Below are 19,312 nucleotides of genomic sequence, written 5' to 3'. Positions count from 1 at the left end.
TTGTCAGAGAAAGTTTCTTTAAATGGATTAAAAAATATAGTACCTATGACATATTTAGGCAAATATATTTTACACTTCAAGAAAAAGATTAGTATTGATAATGTCCTCCTCTTAGTAGAATTCACTGTATATAGGTATCTCAGCACTTTTATTTTCTCAATTTAAAATGTTATGATCCACAGAAAATAATAAAGTTTTTCAAATTAATAACTTAAAATGCAACTTTGGGGATTTAGGGTAAGTTTATTTTAAAAAAAACAATGGTAAGCCCTTACAGGAAAAGAAAAAAATCAGTCTTTAGAAAAATACCAGTTCAGAGTATTAAAGGCAGATGTGGCTAAGAAGCTGATTCTCTGATGTATGTATACCTGTATGTGTGTGTGTGTGTGTGTGTGTGTGTGTGTGTGTGTGTGTATACACACACACGTACATATTTGCATCTGTATAAATTAACATACAAATTACTACACAAACTTCTTTGAAAATGAACATAATCGGATTTATTTTTTTTGCTTTAATAAAGATGGATATGTTTTAGTTCTTAGATCTGATTTTATTTTTTAAATTAAAATGAAAGTATAAATTCAGGACATAATAAAACCAAATTGAGAGTCAGTAAATACATCTTTCAAATTTATGCAATTCAACTCTTTTTTAGCACCCTCTTTTTACTTTAAATAACATTCTAGTATGGATATAGAATATATGAACACCCCAGCTATAACAGAACACTACTGTAATTACTATACAGAATAATATCAGAAAACCTCACTACAGTACTATAAAGGGGTATCAGTGTCCTCATTTAAAGATAAGGAAGCTGTGACTCATGGTAAATAAGCAATTTCCTCACAGTCCCAAGACTTGGAAGTGAAAGTCTGTCCGAATTCAAAGTTTATCCGTTCTAGGATATGAAAGTGATGCCAATTTAATTTGTTTCCTACAAACCGCAATGCATAGAGAACGAAAAGGCAAAGTTTATGTAAAAAAAACCAACATTACTTTAGCTTTTTCTTATTTGGTCTCTTTTTAGAGACCCGTTAGTGCCCCTGAAATATGGCTGCTGGATAAGTTTGCAGGGTTTGGCAGTTCTCTTTCAAGCCTCTTGGTGTTAGGCCAAAAGGACAGGGTCCCATGGGAATTGGGTCTGAATTTTCATCCAAATGAACACCTGCTGTCATTGTTCCTTATCCATCCTGTAGTCAGCAAGGCCAGCTCTCTCTTTGTGGGTGGGACCCATTCAACACAAGGAAAAGGCATACCAGTGTTCCTCACTAGTTTTTATTTTTCCCCTCTCTTTGCTACATGATTCTTTGCTGGAGTATCTTGGAGATAGAGGAGCTAAGGTTAAGTTTATCTTTGGCTATTTGGTGTTCTGTATTTCTAGGAATTTAGGCAGTTACAGTCCAGTCTACATAAATGGTCTTCTTTTGATACTCTCTCTTTCCTCCTTCCTCATCTCTTTTCCTTTCTCCCTCTCTCTGTACTATTTGTGTTGCTTTGGAAAGGAAGAGATCTGTTATTGCAAAAGTGTATGCTTATAAAGCAAATTATCCAACCCAATCTACTTTTAAAAGTTTCAGTGCTATAAGTTACAGAAACAAAGAATTCAAGCAGAGGTAAATTCAATGATAGTCTCCCTGTGGATAACTAATATTGATCATTCATTCTTAGTACTTGATTCATATTTCTTTACTTTTGTTTAACTGGTCTGCTGGATGTATGCATTTAATTATAAGGTATTCCAGATTGATTTTGAACCAGATTAGGGATAAAGTCAAAATAAGTGATTTTTTAAATTAATGATAATGCCACATAATATACCATACTCAGATTTTTTCTATAATTTCATACCACAGTAAGATAACTGCACATTCTCTGAAAAGTATATTTATGACTTATTAGTGAGAATTTTTTTAAAAGGAAGAAACTCTGTGACTGGGTTTGAGAGCTATTGAACCAATAAAGGTGAACACCTTGATATTCTTACTTAGCAAACCAGGAAATTGACCACACATATATAACAGAGTTATATCTTAGGATATCAAACCACAGAATTTTTAAATAACTTTTTTTATTTTACAAGTGTTGTTTCAGTATGCACCTATCTATACCTTTGTGTCCTTTACACGTGGATTAATTCAATTACGCAACAATTTTTAGAGGATAAAATTGTACAGTAAAAACTAGAGCTCTATCACAGCTCTATCTTGCAGGGAAAAGCAGCTCTCGGTGTGCCATCTGCAGCGGGCATTGGTCCCTCTCTTGTTGTGCCTCATGCTTTGTTATGCATGAGTAAGCACATTAGCCTTTTCATTTCATTCATTAGACTTTTAATCCTTGATTAGTGTTTTCAGGATTCTCTCAAATACACAACTTCTTTATTTCCTTTGTGTTTGGTTTTTCTTTTTCTTTTATCTCTACTATGAAACAAAATTAACCATTAATTGCTGAAATAGCCCCATTTCCTTTGAGATTACTGGTAAATATATTAGTTTCTCATTGGAGTGATTAATCATGTGTAGATTAAGAATGGGAAATTATCTCCTTGCTTGGAATAACAGGGCCAACTATTAAAAGTCAGCAAGAACAGTCTATACTTGAAAAGCTTGAATCAAAGTATTCTACCAGTCTCACACGTTGTGTGATTCTGTATCATAGAAACTCTGAATGAATTTCCTAAAAGGGAGAAACATCCATTAGGGTGCAGAACTGGTGCATTTGAGGTCTCAGAGTTCAGTTACACTTGTCCCCAATTCTCCAAAAATAAATTTTTCCCTTTGTTGTTTTTCTCCATTAAGCAAGATATGTCAGAAAGTAGCTTGTGGAATGAACAGTTAATAATTACACATCCAGTACACTCTTAGCCAACTTTGAGCCAACTTTGAAGCCATGTATTATACTTACCTTTACTAGATATGCACCCTCAAATGATATTTTTACCCATAATTAAATCTCAAAGGACTAGGAGTTTCTCCACCTGATCATTTCCCCACTTAAGCCATTCTTCTAGTTTTTGTGTAACAATATTTTCAACTACTTTTTGACATGTATGTTCATATGAACTATCTTAAACATACTTTAAGCATGAGGCCAAAACCAATCATTAAAGGAGATATATAAATTAAATAGAAATCAATTCCTAGAAGTAAATATGAAAAGTAACCAATGGTGACTAAATCACACTTGCACAGAATTTATGTGGATTTCACATTTCTGCCTAATTGCAGAATATCTTCTTTGCAATGACATTGTTTAGGAAAAGTTAATTTAAAATATTATTCTTCAATTTTTTCTCTTTTAATCGTTATTTCCACAAGATAATAGGATCACAAACTGTCTTGTTTTTCGTTTCTGTTTCTCTTCTTAGGATGCTTCCATTGCACACAGATTCCACATCATGAGAGAAAAACACCCAGAAAAATTCAATAGTAGGTAAGAAAACATATTATAATTATGGTTGCTGTTGATGAACTATGTCATAAAAAGGATCACTATGTGGTATAAAGCATTTTACATATAATGACTGAATAAGGCTTGGTGTATGTGTAAGTATTAAGACAAAAGTGTAAACGAATTTAATTTTTCTTGTTAGGTTTTAGTGAGGTTATAATGAGGAATACAGTGTGGTCATATCTAAGCCCATTCTTATGTGCTGAGAAGAAAGATTTCAAGTGTAAGGTGAAAATAGTACCTTATTAAGATATACTGGAAGTCTTTACATGGCTAAGTATGTGAGGAGTGATCATCCTAAATCCCAAGGAAAAACGTGAGACTCTGATTTGATCATGCTGAGTAACTGTGCATTACGTAGGTATCATATAAGACCTCTAATCTTTGTACTGTCAGTCCTATATTGGCCTCAGCTAAGTGGAAAATAAACCAGAGAAATATCAATGCTGACAAAAACTACTTTTAAAGACTTTTTCTTCACAGTGAAAAAGCCTTGAAAACCAAAATATGCAGAAATTATTTACTCTAAAATGTAGATGTTGACTTTTTTCTGATACTCAGGGAAGTAGAGAAAGCTTTGGCTTTGTTATCTTCCCCATTTCTAGAAGGAAATATGTCTATCTCCACCCCACTACCCAGGAAAAATTGGGCAGAAGCAGTGAATCATCTTTTGCTTCAGTTATACCCGTTTCTACTCTGTTCATTTCACAGAGGTACAAAATCATAATCAGCATTTATATACAGTTATTTAAGTGCTTTATATATTAATGTTCAAAGTCAAAGGCCCTATGGTCTCTGTATTTGGCTAGATTGACCTTGTACCATAAACGTTACAGAACACATAAGACAACTGCTCCTGGAAATTCTTATGTTTATTTCAGTTTTGTCGTACACTAGTAGATTGACATAGTTTTCTTCCATGTAGTTTCATAATAAATAAATGCTGTTAAAATGTATTTTTAAATCTGTTTTAGATTTTTCTTAATTGTAGACTTTAGTGTACTACTTTATACAAGAATCATCATATTAAATAGTTTCATGGTTAGTGAGACCCTATCAGATTTTTCATTATATTGATCTATTTAAATGTTTTAGCAAGACATATGAAAACTTATTTGTAAAATGTTGCCTTAGTTATTGCCTTAATCATAAATCATGATGCTATGGTTTGCTCTTTCTTTCATAGTTCAGACATCTATGATTTTTGTTTTAAGGAAAATGGAAAAAGTGTGTAATGAATATGTGTATGTGCGCATAATATCTTTAGAAGGATTCACAAAAATCTTTTAAGTTTGGTTTCTTCTGGAAAAGAGAACCAAGTGGTTGGGATGGATACTGAATTTTTATTGTACTGTTTGAATTTTATGCCATGTATATTACAAAATTAAGTCAAAAGTAATTTCATTAAAATTTTGCACCTGTTTTTTATATCTAGAATAGACACTTTCATTTTACAAGATTTAATTTTATTTCATGAAATCTATGAAAAAAATTGATGTAACAATGAAAGTATATTCACTTTGTAGTATATTTCGGCACTTGATGACCCATCTTGAATGTTCTGGAAATGAACATATTTATTAATGCACATAAAGCCATATTATAGACTCAACTATCCTATGCTTACCCCGGTGCCATTCTGTGAAGCATTCATGTTTTGATATTCATATATTAAATTAGGTTTCTAGCAAAAAAAAAAAAAAAAAATGCTCTTTGAAAAATGCTGCATGCAGTGTGTCCCACCAGGAGTTTTACAGTTTAAAAGCCCATTAAAGGAATTAAGAAATGCTTAAGGGGGAAAATTTTTGTCCCAAACTTATTCAGCAGAGGGAGGAGAGAAGAGAGAAGGAGGGAGGGGAGAAAACCAGAGAAACAGAGAGAAAGAGAGACATGGGGGAGGGGGGAGGGAGAAAGAAGAATTAAAAATATAGAGTAGTGTATCAGTATGTTTAGGTGATGCTCAAATTTGACAGCCTATATTTAAGAATGCCAATATTTATGATCCTCCCTCAAGTATAAAAGGTAATCAGTTCTGTTCTCCAGAACAATTTTAATTCTTTTTAATAAGACTTCTGTTATTTACATATATCTATTTACATATTTATTATCAATTGCAGTACTAATTTATGACATTGCTCACTGCCCAACGTGGTTAGATGCCATTTACTACAATGTGTTTATATACCCCGATGAATTTATAAGATGTAAAATTACATCTTATTGAAACTTACTTGTAAATTTAAGTCACAAGTAAATCTTGCTTATATAGTTTAAAGGGGATATTTCATTTGGAACAGTAATAACATAGAAAACACCTTCTAGATTGTTACAGGTCACATGTTTCTGTTGTGAGTTCAAAGAATGCCAGGTATATCAGTAGTTGCCCAGGGAATTATCGCCAACTGTTTTTTAAGATAACAATCAGCCCTAAAATTATATACATCACCAAGTTAATTATCCATATACATTTCAATCTGTACTTTTGTAGGTTGTCTTCACTCAGAGTTACAAGCATTTAGGTAATTCTCTAAACTGCAATACAACATATTCAGATTATGAAAATGTTCTAATAAATTTCTATGAGGAAGACATGCCAGATATTGTGCACAAGCAGTTTCATACTTAAAAGGACAGATTTCCAGATTTCAACATTGAGACAGGTTCAGCTATAGCACTTTCATATTTTCAGGAATTTGCAAATGGATTTTTTTAAGTACTCCGAATAATGGTGTTTCAGATCAGATCTCTTGTCACAATAAATCACACGCCATTAATATTATCCTCTAGCATGCTCACCTTGAAATTCATTTATATTTTAAAGGACATGATGTTTCTAACATTATCTTAAGGAAATTAATTACCAAAATATATAGTTCTGCTCTCTATGCCTTCTTATGACAGAAATTGAAAGAACTGGGAAAGATAATGATTTTTCCGGTGGTGCTTAAGAGAGTGCTAGTTGAGAGGTTTATATCATATTCTTTTCCAAATTTCTACGTAAATCTAAGTTAACTGTTAAAAGGAAATATGCTGTTTAACTTTCTAAACTTCAAGATAGTCTTCAAACTGAATTTAAATAAATATTTCTGTTGTTTTAAGCTGGAAAAAAATAATTCTTAAAGTATCTATGCTACTATTATTTAAAACCATTTATTACATAATATTGGTATTTAAAATACTTATATAACTTGACTATTACTATTTACCATCGTACTGATGCTCATAATTCAAATATATTACACCTTTCCGGGTTTTATTTAGTAAAAGCATTTTAAGTTCTTGCTTTTTTAAAAAACAGATATTAACAATTGTACATAAACACACTATAATATCTATCTATTAACATTATAATTATGAAGGGTTATAATAATTTTGGAGAAAATGCAAAATGGTTGAATTCCATGTGTAAATCTGTGTAACATTGACAAGGACTTATAGGTAATATGCAAAATGGAACTAACTATAGAAAAAGTATCGGTGGTTTACAGAGATTTCTTAATATTGGAGTCATAGCTTGTTTTTAAAGAACCAATTCAAATTCTTAACACACAACACTTAATACACCTGCTAGCAAACACTGAGGGTTAGCAATACTGCCCAAAGGTACTATTTCACTGTCACATTGATCACTTAAAACTGTCTGGTCTCTAACTCCCTGAATGAAACAAAGATCATTTTCTTAGCCCCCTGTTCAAGAGGTATGTGCCTTATTTCTGTACTACTTTCTGCTTTTTTGTGAAGACATCTACAACTAGAAAACTGAAATGGATATGTAAATTTAAATAAGGCAGTTTAACTCAGAACCTAGGTAGTGATATAAGATATGCCAGAGGGCCTTGCCTTCTAAATGTGTGAGAAGAAACAAAACTGAAAAATTGGTGTTCCAGACTGATAATTTGATGTTACTATATTAATAAAACCTAATTTTGAAAAGATTCTGTGCTCTGCACGTTACTCAAGAAATTAAATTAGTCTACATGAAATAGTCTGACTAAATTAGTCTTAGGCAAATTTAGAAAATTTGCCTATGCCTTTAAGATCACACTCATTCTGTGGAATGATTCTTGATTTTTTTTTCTGACAATAGGTTTTAAGAGATCATGGAATGAGACTCTCTTTGGGACGTTAGTATCTACACAGTGCATGGAATATAATGAGCACTCAATAGATACTTGCTAAATGTATTCATTATATTACTTATTAGTAAGTGGTATATTTGTTTTCGAAATATCTTACTACTTTTATAGTTTGTGCTTTTTATAGTGCCAAAAAAGATAATAGAAAGAGAGTTGAAATATGCCTAGAATGAGTCTTGATTCTAAATAACTATTCTTTTAGGCACTAAAAGTTTTTTTGGTATTCTTGTATTTAATATCCAAGGACCGCAGCCAGCAGTGTTAACAAACAAAAATTTTACAATATAAATCCCTGAGCTCTGTGAATGCCTTGCTAATGAATGCTTACTTATAGATTTGTTTTAGCACTTGTATTATCAACTTTATAGGTTAGCAATAATTCTTAATAATTATTAATTATTTATTAGTCAAAACAGGTCACAATATATTCTTAGAATTCAACAAAATAAATGTTCAAAGCTTCACAAGCAGTGTTGAAATTCTGTGGCATTTTATTTTAGGCATTTGACCTCACTTTTGTATCCATCAGTCAAGATAACTTCATTATTGTATAGTGAAGTATTTTTTTCTATTTAAAAATGTAAATTATGTTTCATTGTAAACTTCCACATTTGTAAATGGTACCATCTTTTATAAACCAACTAGGGAAATGGCACTGTTGATATTAAAATTTAAACATCTGTCATTTTTAGTATTTGGAATAAAATCTATATTCATTAGAATTGTTCACATTGTACAGGGACCTTTTGGACAAAATTATATACTCATGAGACTCCCGTGAGCTAAGGCATTTTTTATTTCTTTGTTTTCTGTGTACCTACCCAAATTTGGTCTATTTTTAAAAATGAAACTTACTCATTTTTCATTATCACTTAGCATGACTACTCAATTATATCCTTTAAATAACGTTTCTTGAATTTTTTTGTGTAAGCATTATTAAGTCAGCTTTTCCAGATGACGAAACTATTATCCTCATATAAGCCATATAGTGTGTAGATAAATAGATGGTTAGATAATATATAGATTTATACATGTGTATACATATATATATTTGTGATGCATAGATTTATTTGTGTATGTATGTGCTACATATATTTTCTGTGAGTTTCAGCTTTTCATATTATCATATTTATGTAAGCTTTTCATAATTATATGTATTCTTGCTACAATATAGTTCTAATATAAGACCTTTAAAATAATTTACTAACTATGCTATTCTCTCTATATAGTTTCCTTTGTATGTTGAGACTCATTTAAATATGTCTGATCTGAGCAGATGAAAATACGGTTCAGTGAGTTAGAGCTGTGTGCACATTGATGAAAGGGATTCAATTCACGTGAATCTTTCTGCATTATTTCCTGGTATCATTAAACCATAATGCTCGCTTTTATGTCCGAGCTGTTCAAAATCATGTTTGTAAGATAACTCTTTGGAACAGAGTGCATGAGAACTGGAGGATAAATTAGGAAGAGATTCAGTACCTTTTCTTCCTTCTTTGCCTCTCACTCCGTCTTTTCTTTATTCTCTCCAGATTTCTTATTCCTGCTCTCTTGTTTTCTTTCCTTTATTTTTGATACTGCAGGGGAGTAACAAAAGGATCAATGAAGGTCCTGAAGTTTGGATAAAACATTGCTGTCTCCTATTGATTTGGTTGATTATTCTGCAGACTTTTAATAAGGAGTTATTTTTATATGATGGGCATCCAGCTAGACCCTGTATTTTTTGATTCTCTAAGGCAAATGAGGAAAATGAATTTGGGGTTACATAGAAACCTTAGATGGTTTTAGGTTCTGCAGAAGAATGTAAACTGGAAGAAAAGTCTACATTGTAACAGCACAGATGGGTATTTTCTGGGACTCCTAAGTTAAGGTGAGCATTGAGCTCGAAAGGGTATATGTTGAAGTAAGGGTTGCTTATATAGTCTCTGATTTAGTTGAAGAAGAAACATTTATTTCTAGTTTTTGTTTGCAAGATACTTACATTTTATTAGTATCATCTCCATGCAAATATTCTAAATTTTTCTTCCTTGATTTTGCCTTTCTATTCCCAGGATTTGTGTTTTTGCTTTACATGAATTTGCAAGTGTTTTATGCAAAAATTTTATACACATACACAAACACATACACACTCACTTCCTAGGATACCAAATTAAGAAACAAGATTTGTGAAGTAACAGTAGTTAATTCAGAAATGTCCGAAAAATCACAACTGAATAATCCAAGATATGGAGTGTTTTCTTATAGGGAAGAATACTAAACAGAAGGCAGTTTAAGAAGAAAATTTCTGCTCATTATTATAGGTCCTATACCTACATGGAAACTTACAGGAAATAATTATCAAATTAAAAGTAAATTATTTCTTGTTTATTATAAGCTGACAGCAAATATATGTGTATAATATATAAATTTATACATATTATAGATATATAGATATATAATTTCAAGTAGTCCTTAATGAATTATCACTTTTAAGGGAAAAACCAAAGATAAACCTAGCCAGCAGTTAAAGCTGCTGTTTCTAAGAACCCTGTCCTCAATTTACCGAGTGTTTTTGTGTTGAAAACACTGAAGCTTCTGTTTCCTTTGTGTTCAGGCCTACTCCCTGGCTTAGCATTAGTCTCTCTAACTGTAACAAGAACCAGGTGTTCTCTGGGGGCTGAGGGACTCCACTAAAGTAATTAGACAGTGGACAGCTGACTTTGGGGAATGAGCCTGTAACACTGACCAGTGTGAACAACAGAAATGTTTTTTCCTTTGATGTTCATAGATAATCTGGAGGCTAGCATTTATAATTCATTAGAGTTCGGTTGTTACATTCTTTAGTATAAAGTTAGTTCCATATAAGTTAGTTAATTTGATAAGAAGTTTAAATGCCTAGTTTATAGTATCTAGGTGCTTTATGATTTATTCCATCAATAATGTAAGTATTTTGGATTCTTCTAGAATAAAATCTGTTGATTCTTGTTAGAAATTATCCCTGGCATGGAACCTTGAGGACCCTTGTTATACCACTTCTTTATAGGATATATTAAGTGTAAAGTAAGTCTATCTTGAACTCTTTCCAAAGAGGTTAATCACCTCATTATAAGGTAATTTTACCTGGAAAGTAATCCTCTGGCATGGCTAATTGGAACTAATTAGGTGCTCTCCATTGCTTCTTGCTCCACCTAAGCATTAGTTACTAATGCTTTTCCTTTTAGAATACATGTTCTTATAAGGATACGTTCAGCATTATTTTCTGACTAAATAGAATAATTCTAAAATAGTAACCTTGAATGGTAGGTTTACTTTTTAAAAACAGGCTTCCTCACATACATTTTTCTTTGAAGAGAAAGATAATATTCTTGAATATGCAGCATTTTGAAGTTTGTATTTTCTGCTTTGTATTTCTACATGAGCAATGTTTTCACAAACTAGAGAATCTTATTTAAGCCACCCTCATAACTCTATGTAGTAGCCCTAAAATATGAAGAAAATATTTCCTTAATGGGTAAATTCTGAGGAGACTTAGAAAGTAGAAATACAAAATCTTGATTTATTATGAATTTTTAATTTTAATATCTTAAAAATCTCTTCCTCCCCACCTCAGCTTCTAGCAAGAAAAATAGCAGACATGCTATAACTTTATTGTATTTTTAAAGATTTTATTTGACAAACACTTATAAGGGGCCAAAATTATGCTAATTGCAAGGTATTCCCTTTACTATTGCTCCATAGCAAGCTTTCTGCCGCCATATAATGAATTCAGTTTCTTCCCCTCTCCCATAATATTGTTCCTATATTGTTCAAGCCCTCACTAGCAGTATCCTAAGGCTTGTCAGTGTCCTCCTATCTCTTCCAGGTTCTTCTCACCCTTCAGTTCCAAAGCAGGTGTCACATGTTTTCTGTTTTTGTTGTGGCGGCCATTCACTTCCACATATCAAAATCTCTTTTGCTTACTATTGCTAAATAATAAACTACTTGAGGGCTTGGCAATGTAAAACGATCATTTTATTACATGCATAGCTTCTGTGGGTCAGCAGTTCAAACAGGGTGAAGCAAGGATGGCTTGTCTTTGCTTCATCATGTCTGGGCCTTCAACTGGGAAGACTCACTGGTTGGAAGTGATTTGATAGCCAGTGGATGGAATCTTGGTTACTCTCATGTCTGGTGTCTGATGCTGGACTAAAAAGTCCAAGAATCTGCCTTCTGCAATCTGGAGACCCAGGAAAGCAGTGGTGTAATTCAGTCTGAGTCCAAAGGCCTAAGAACCAGGGGAGCAAATGGTGTTAATCTCATTTGGAAGGTCAGAGAAGATGATTAAGATGTCCCAGTTCAGTCAGTGAGGCAGGGGAAAGGGGGCAAATTCCTGCTTCATCTGCCTTTTATTCTATTCAGACCCTTCACAGTATGGATGATGCCTACCCACACTGGGGAGGGTAATTTACTTTACTGAGTCCAACAGTTCAAATGCTAATCTTATCCAGAAACACTCTCACAGACACACCTATAAATAATGTTTAATTTGAGCACCCTGTGGCCAAATTGTCACGTAAAATCAGCTATCACAGGTACCTACAAAATGGCTTCTCCATGTGGCCTAGGCATTTTCAAAGTGTGGTGGCCTAGGATAGCCAGACTTCTGACATGGCAGCTCAGGCCCCCAAAAGTTAGTATCCTGAGAGAACAGGGAAAAGCTCTATGGCATTTTCTTCACTTAGCTTTGGAAGTCACAGAGTTTCATATTCACTGTACTTTTTATTGATTGAAGTGGTCAAAAGCTCACTCAGATTCAAAGGGAGGGGACATAGATATCACTTTTCAATCGGAGGACTGTTAAAACATGTTCTATAACGTTCACAGAGGGGATTCAATGATGAATCATACTAGGTTCTTGTTTCAAAGGAGCTTAGAGTTTAATGGCAATAATATTGCAACATACAATTATAATAAAGGCTACTATTTATTTAGGAATAACACTTCCACATCATTAAATCATTTTTATCATATGATGTCTTCTTTAATCCTCAAAGTAAGTCTACTGTGTAACAATTGCTATTTTCATTTCATGGAGGTCAATACTGTCCACATAATACTTCATAGTGGGAAAACCAGAAGCTCATGCTCTTAATACATATGCACAGTCAGGAGTAAACTGTGCCTCTACAATGTCTCCTTGTTTCTCCATGTCCTGCCCTTGTTCCTATGGCACTTATTTTCTTTTGGTTCTTGACTTAAAGCTTCTGTTGGAATTCCCAGTTCTCTTCTTCATTTTCTGGGTCCCTCTGCATCTGGTAGCATTTAAGTAATCTTAATGCTGGTTGCATTTCACTAACACCAGCTACTGCTAAACACTGATGCTGACCTTGAGACCTGTCCTGTGCACCCATATCTTCACCGTGCTGGGCCTGATCATAGGGTGCCTATAATTTGCTAAGGATTGGTGAGGGTGGCAAATGAAATGCTAGATTTTATGTATAATCATCTTTAGATAGATTATGTAAATGACATAGAAACTGATTCATCTCTGTAGACAGAACTGAAATGATCTGGTTTGGAAGACAGGCTACTGTAACTTAAAGGACAACTTAAATTTTAAAAACAACTTCTTATTTTTGGGCAATTACTGGCACTTTATCCCCAACTCTATTGGGTTAATGACTTTCATCTCAGACCTTCTGAAGAAGGAACAACTACTTCAGTGATCCTAGGCATAGAGTCTTTCCAGAAACTGAACAGCTCTCCTCCACATCAGTGCTAATCCTGTTGTGTCAGATGTTCCACCAGCATGACTCTGTTATGTAAATTGTGGCCATTGGTGCCCTTTTGTCTTATCATCTAGGGTAAAAATATACATTATATTTTGTATAAATATAAATGTATACATTTGTTTATATATTATTTATATTTTATCTAAACATTGTTTTAATAAATCATATATAAATAATAAAAATAAATACAATTTAAAAATAAATATATATTTGTCAAAAATAAGCATATAATAAATTTTTAAGTTTATGTAGCTCTGTATATAATATTATAAGATATAAATAGGTAAATATATAGTATACTTATATACAAGTTTTGGTCCTTTTATATTTTTATTTAACAGGTTTAAGGTACTGTCCAGAAGTCTTCATTTTTGTTAAATAAATCTAGAAATTGTGAAAGACATGGTCTAAGAGCTACTCTTTAAGGAACACAAATTTGGATTACTCCTTAGAAACTTCTGTAGCTTGACTGTTCAAAATAAATTACCTTGATCACAGCAATAAGGTACCAAGCAGAATTTATCCAGCTTCTGTGTATAAACACCATCGTATGTAGTATTTGCTGTTTGAAAGTTTGGACCTCAGCTGTATGGATACCTGCTATATCCAGAGTAGGCACTGCATCAGAACTTGGCAATGTGTTTTGACTGACTTACTGACAGATGAAACCAGTTTGATTTTCTCACTCCTATTCTTTGTCCACCTAACCACTGACAACTCCTGCCTGCTTTAAATTCCCTTGGGTTTATGGTCCCTGGAAGTAGCTTTGGAGCTGAAATAATTAAAATTTAAATAATAGTACCTTGTTTATTCAGAATATTTCTTTGGAAATGGTGCTTAAGCTCTCCAAACCCGTAAGATCTAAAGGAGAGCTATATGGAAAAGATCGACCTCAGGGTTCCTGAGGCCACCTTGTGCATTTATTCATGATCTTCTCCCAGTTGATGGCTCAGTTCTGTCCTGAGGCCAGCTTGTGTGAACATGCAAACCGTCTGTTTCCAACTCATGAAAATCCCGTGGATAATGTCTCCTATAAAGTGTTAGTATTTGTGGTGTATGCGTACAGCTAGGAGTGGCACTCGTTATATATCATATGAAGCAGTGAGCTGTATTTCACCATGCACTTAGAACTAATAAGCAGGGAATCTTAATGAAAAGCCATACGTGGATCTCCTTGACTGAATTCTTTTCTCCCCCAGACAGACATATATGTGTGCTAGTTAGAGCTCTGGAGCCTGTCTTCCTGGCTTCGGATCTTGGCTCTTCCCGTTCAAAAATCAGTTGTGTGACTTCTGAAAGACTGCTCATCATTCTGTGCCCCAAATTTCTAATCACGTAACGAGGATTGATACTAATAGTACTGTTCGTGGGGGGTTGTTTCTAGGTAAGAAACAGTGGATGAAGAGCACTTTGAAAGCGACTAGCGAATACCAAGTTCCTGATAAGTATGAGCAGTTACGATTCATGACCTTTTCACTCACTGCCTACAACTCCCACCGGACACGTCAGCACTCTCTCTCACACTTTCTTCACCTTGCCTCTCTGATTGCTCTTAGAGAGTCTGAATTTACCTTCAGGCCTTTCTTGCAGACTCCTGTTCCTGGTGAATGGCAAGGAATATGGCCTCTAATAAAGCCAGACCTGGACCCCTGCAACACGTATGCTTGGCAACTCTTAGCGTCTGTGTTCGGTTACCTGAACTTCAGGCCAAGTTTGATCCAAAGATAAATAAAATTATTAGGTCATAATTTCATTTTTCTTTTATTTTCTTGTCTTTGCCCTGCTTCCTATGTTAACTTAGTCCTCAGACAGGCTTAGGTTATAGTAGTCAAATATTTCCAAGATTTACATCTACAAACCCACACTGTCTGGAGAGAAAGAGAGAAAGGAAGCTCTTATTGTCCCCCTTATTGGCTCTGCATCTGTTACATGCCTGCTGCTGGACTGGTCACTTTCACCAGAGGATGGAAATGACTTCCCTTAGAACCATGTAGGTCTCTAGATGGAAACAGAGTGATTGGGGATTGGGAAATAGATGCTGCTGTGTTCACTGTACATACTAATAAGCAATTATAATCATCAGTTACTAAACTTGGATCCTTATGTTACAACATTTTTACTTTCTTTTTGACTTTTTCTAAACCTATTCTTTTGTACATAAATCTTAATACCACCTTACAGAGTCTGGTCTGCAAGTGTCATTCACTAGAAAATACCTGATGCTGTTCTTACATGTTTATTATTTCAACCACTGTTGCCAATAATCTAAACTTATTTCCTCTTCTGCTGATTTCCATTGGCGAAAGCTTAGCTCTGTATTTACCCAGTTGACTCTCTTCCCCATAACTCATTGGGATGTTGAACTTTACTGCAGAAAATCACAAAACAAGACCAAACTTATCTGAGTGTTCAGTAATGAATGGTAATCCTACATCTATTTGCTTATCCAGTTCCTTCTCTCCATCTCCACAACACCACCCATTTCCAACATTACTCACTCTATACAAAACTTTCCTCCTGGTAATGATTCTGATTTATACTGCAATGAAAAAAATATTGATAGAAATAGAAACCACAAGTTAAACAGTGATTAACCCAAATCACAAACCAATAGTCTGTCTACATCAACATCCATCTTTCCCTCATCCTTTCTAACATAACAGATAAATTAGCCATCCATTAACCTAGGGCCAATCCCTACCTCTTGTGAGCCATATCTCTTCCATACCACCACCATCTTCTCTTTCTCTATACCTGAACCATACTTTATTCCTCTCTCCCAGATCTTTTATATCCTACTATTTCAAGCTCTTTCCTAACATCTTCCCATCAAGTTCTACCTAGCTTTTCTCTTTATACTTAAAAAAAAAAAATCAGTCTCCTGATCTTCCCTTTTTTCCAGCTATCCCTGATCCAGCTTAATCTCTTTATAACCAAACTCTTTTAATAAGTTTATACACTTTCCCATTGTCCATTCTTTCCCTTATAAAAACCAATTTGATGTGGATTCTCTTTCCATTTGAAGGGAAACTGGTCTCATTAAGGTCACAGAAGATCTCTAAGTTACTATATCCAATATATAGATTTTTTTTGTTTTTTACCTCTACAGAAATTGACTTTGAATTTGTCAGTTACTCTCTTTCTAAACCTTGTGTTGTCTTAATCCGTAAAACACACCATCTTACCTATTCCTACTAAGCTTTTAGTTTTATTTATGGCTGCTTCTGCTGTCTAACCAAGCCGTAATTGTTAGCGATCCTCAGAATTCTGAGAGTTTACGCTCTCTTCTCTAGTCACTTGCAACTTCTTTGAGAGTGATCTTTTTAAAAAGCTAACCTACCTTGCTTTATCAAACTCATTAATTTCTCAAACTTTACTAGTTTACAAGGCGATCTAAGATCTGGTTCCTGGCCTGACTTTTGACCTTTTCTCTGTCCTTTGCTGTTTCTGCCCTTCCCTGAGTTTTAGATCGGCTGTTTCTATTCATTAGAATGAATCCACTCAGTTGCTGCTTCCTAAGGATTGTTTGCTATCCTTAGAAAAAAAATTTTTATTATAAATTTATTTATTTATTTTTGGCTGCGTTGGGGCTGCGTTGGGTCTTCGTTGCGGCGCGCAGTCTTCTCATTGCGGTGGCTTCTCTTGTTGCAGAGCACGGGCTCTAGGCATGCAGACTTCAGTAGTTGTGGCGCACGGGCTCAGTAGTTGTGGCACACAGGCTCAGTAGTTGTGGCGCACAGGCATAGTTGCTCCATGGCATGTGGGATCTTCCCAGACCAGGGCTTGAACCCATGTTCCCTGCACTGGCAGGCGGATTCTTAACCACTGCGCCAGCAGGGAAGTCCTCCTTTAAGAATTTTGATTTAACTTCCTGGCCCTTCCTTTTTCCAAACTGTATTTTAATGCAACTACTACTTCATTATAGGGTTAAAAAGGAAGGGATCACAATTCTCAGCTACTAAATTTCAAAAGACTTGAAATTCATGTCAGAGACAAAAGTTTGAGAGTAGCTTTGAAAATTTCATAATTCTGGCTTGTGAATATCAAAAGTGGAGGCCTGAAGGACTCAGGGCATGAAACTTATGTTATAATCATAATTCTGATATTACAGAGTCTCTGAAGTGATCTCGAACAATAGAAAAGCTTTATTTAAAAAAAGTATGTATTTTTTATGACCCTTCAAAGGAATTTGGCAATAAAGAGCAAAGTACTTAAACAGGAAACTAATGTTGGAGTTGGTGGTGCACGGGGAAGAATGCCAACTGCGTTAGGCCATAAAAACATTAAAAATAAAGGAAGATCTTACTGATTGCTATTTCCAATGTTCTTTCTAGTTGTTAGAATTTTCTATTTTTACTTTTTAAATCTGATTATGGTTGTCTCAGAATTCCAAATTTTCAAAGTTTTCAAGCTTCAGTTTTTTAATGTAAGCTTCATCATATACAAAACCTAACAACTTTGTAGAATTCTTTATGGAGAATAAAAACTCTTTTTATTTATGCAGACACATTTATATGCCTTTTTTTAAAGCCATAGGAATGAAGCCAGATGTTTATTTTGTTTTAGGGAATTTTTTTCAAAATTTGATAGATACTTTGTATTTTAACTATTTGTTTTTAATTGTGGTAAAATATATATAACAAAAAATGTACCACTTTAACTACTTTTATGTGTACAGTTTAGTGGCATTTGGTACATTCACATTGCTGTGCAGCCATTACCACCACCCATCTCCAGAACGTTTCTTTCTTTCCAAACTAAAGCTCTGTACCCTTTAAACAAATAACTCCCCTTTCTCCCCTCCCTCCAGTTGTCCCTGGCAGCCACCATTCTACTTTCTGTCTCTGTGATCTGACTACCTCATGTAAGTGGAACCATACAATATTTGTCATTCAAATTTGTCCCTTCTTTCACTTAGCATAATGTCTTCAAGGTTAATCCATATTGTAGCATTTTGTAGCGTATTGTAGTCAGAATTTCTTTCCTTTTTAAGGCTGAATAATATTCTGTTGTATGTATATACTACATTTTGTTTATTCATTCATCTGTTGATGGACATTTGGGTTCTTTTCACCTTTTAGCTAATGTGAATAATGCTACTATGAATATTGGTATATAAATATCTGTCCAAGTCCTAAGCTCATTTATAAAAGTACTTTTAAACTTTCTGAAAATTTAAAAGCAGTTACGATCTACATTAAAATAATTTTATTCTATAAAAGACATTGGATAGGGTCTAGCATACCTGGATCCGCAAATAATTAGGTAATGTGGATCTTCAAATAATTAAGTAAATGTGTATTCTTTGGGTTTGTTTTTTTTTCCTGATCTCTCTTTGTTTCTCTCTCTGTCTCTCCTCTCTGTCTTTGATGTGGAACAGAAAAAGAAGTATTTATTCAACACTGATTTTTGTTTATAGCTTGTATTTTATTTTAATATTTATTTGACTTGCTGTGTAACACATCTTTTAAAAGTAGGTTTCTGCTCTGCTCTTCTCTGAAAATCTTTCTAAGTGCTGAGGGAAACTTGAGTATAAGTATTCAAGAAACTGTTTAATCATCAAATAGAATTACCATATAACCAAAATAGAAATGTTTCAGGCATACACATCAAATATATATCATTTTCTTAGGCAAATATTGACCTCAGAAAATTAAGCAATTCTTAGTTTATGGCCCAATGTTTTAATATTCTAAGAATACTAATATATTATTTATTCAGTAAAGAGTTAAAGTTTTACAGTTATATCCTTTTACTTATAAAAAGAAAATGATTACTACCAAATTTTGAAAAACAAAAAACCCCACAACTTTAAGACAAAAACCCTTAACACAATTTCATATTTTTTCTGTTATTTTTTTTGTTTGTTTTTTGGGTTTTTTTTTTTTTTGCGGTACGTGGGCCTCTCACTGTTGTGGCCTCTCCCGTTGCGGAGCACAGGCTCCGGACGCGCAGGCTCAGCGGCCATGGCTC

General features: G+C 33.9%; 1 protein-coding gene across 6 annotated transcripts in view; it reads left to right on the top strand.

Moving 5' to 3' along the window:
* DGKB (diacylglycerol kinase beta) overlaps nucleotides 1-19,312 on the top strand; it is a 654,153-nt gene that overhangs the window by 334,200 nt on the left and 300,641 nt on the right. For all 6 annotated transcript variants that reach the window (XM_024129270.1, XM_024129254.1, XM_024129247.1 and 3 more), the window contains one exon: nucleotides 3,371-3,435. In XM_024129270.1, coding sequence (XP_023985038.1) covers nucleotides 3,371-3,435 — 65 coding nt within the window. The remainder of the gene's footprint in view (nucleotides 1-3,370; nucleotides 3,436-19,312) is intronic.

The sequence above is a fragment of the Physeter macrocephalus genome, chromosome 5, assembly GCF_002837175.3.
Source record: "Physeter macrocephalus isolate SW-GA chromosome 5, ASM283717v5, whole genome shotgun sequence".
NCBI classification, from domain to species: Eukaryota; Metazoa; Chordata; class Mammalia; order Artiodactyla; family Physeteridae; genus Physeter; species Physeter macrocephalus.
This window is presented reverse-complemented; position numbering and strand designations above follow the sequence as displayed.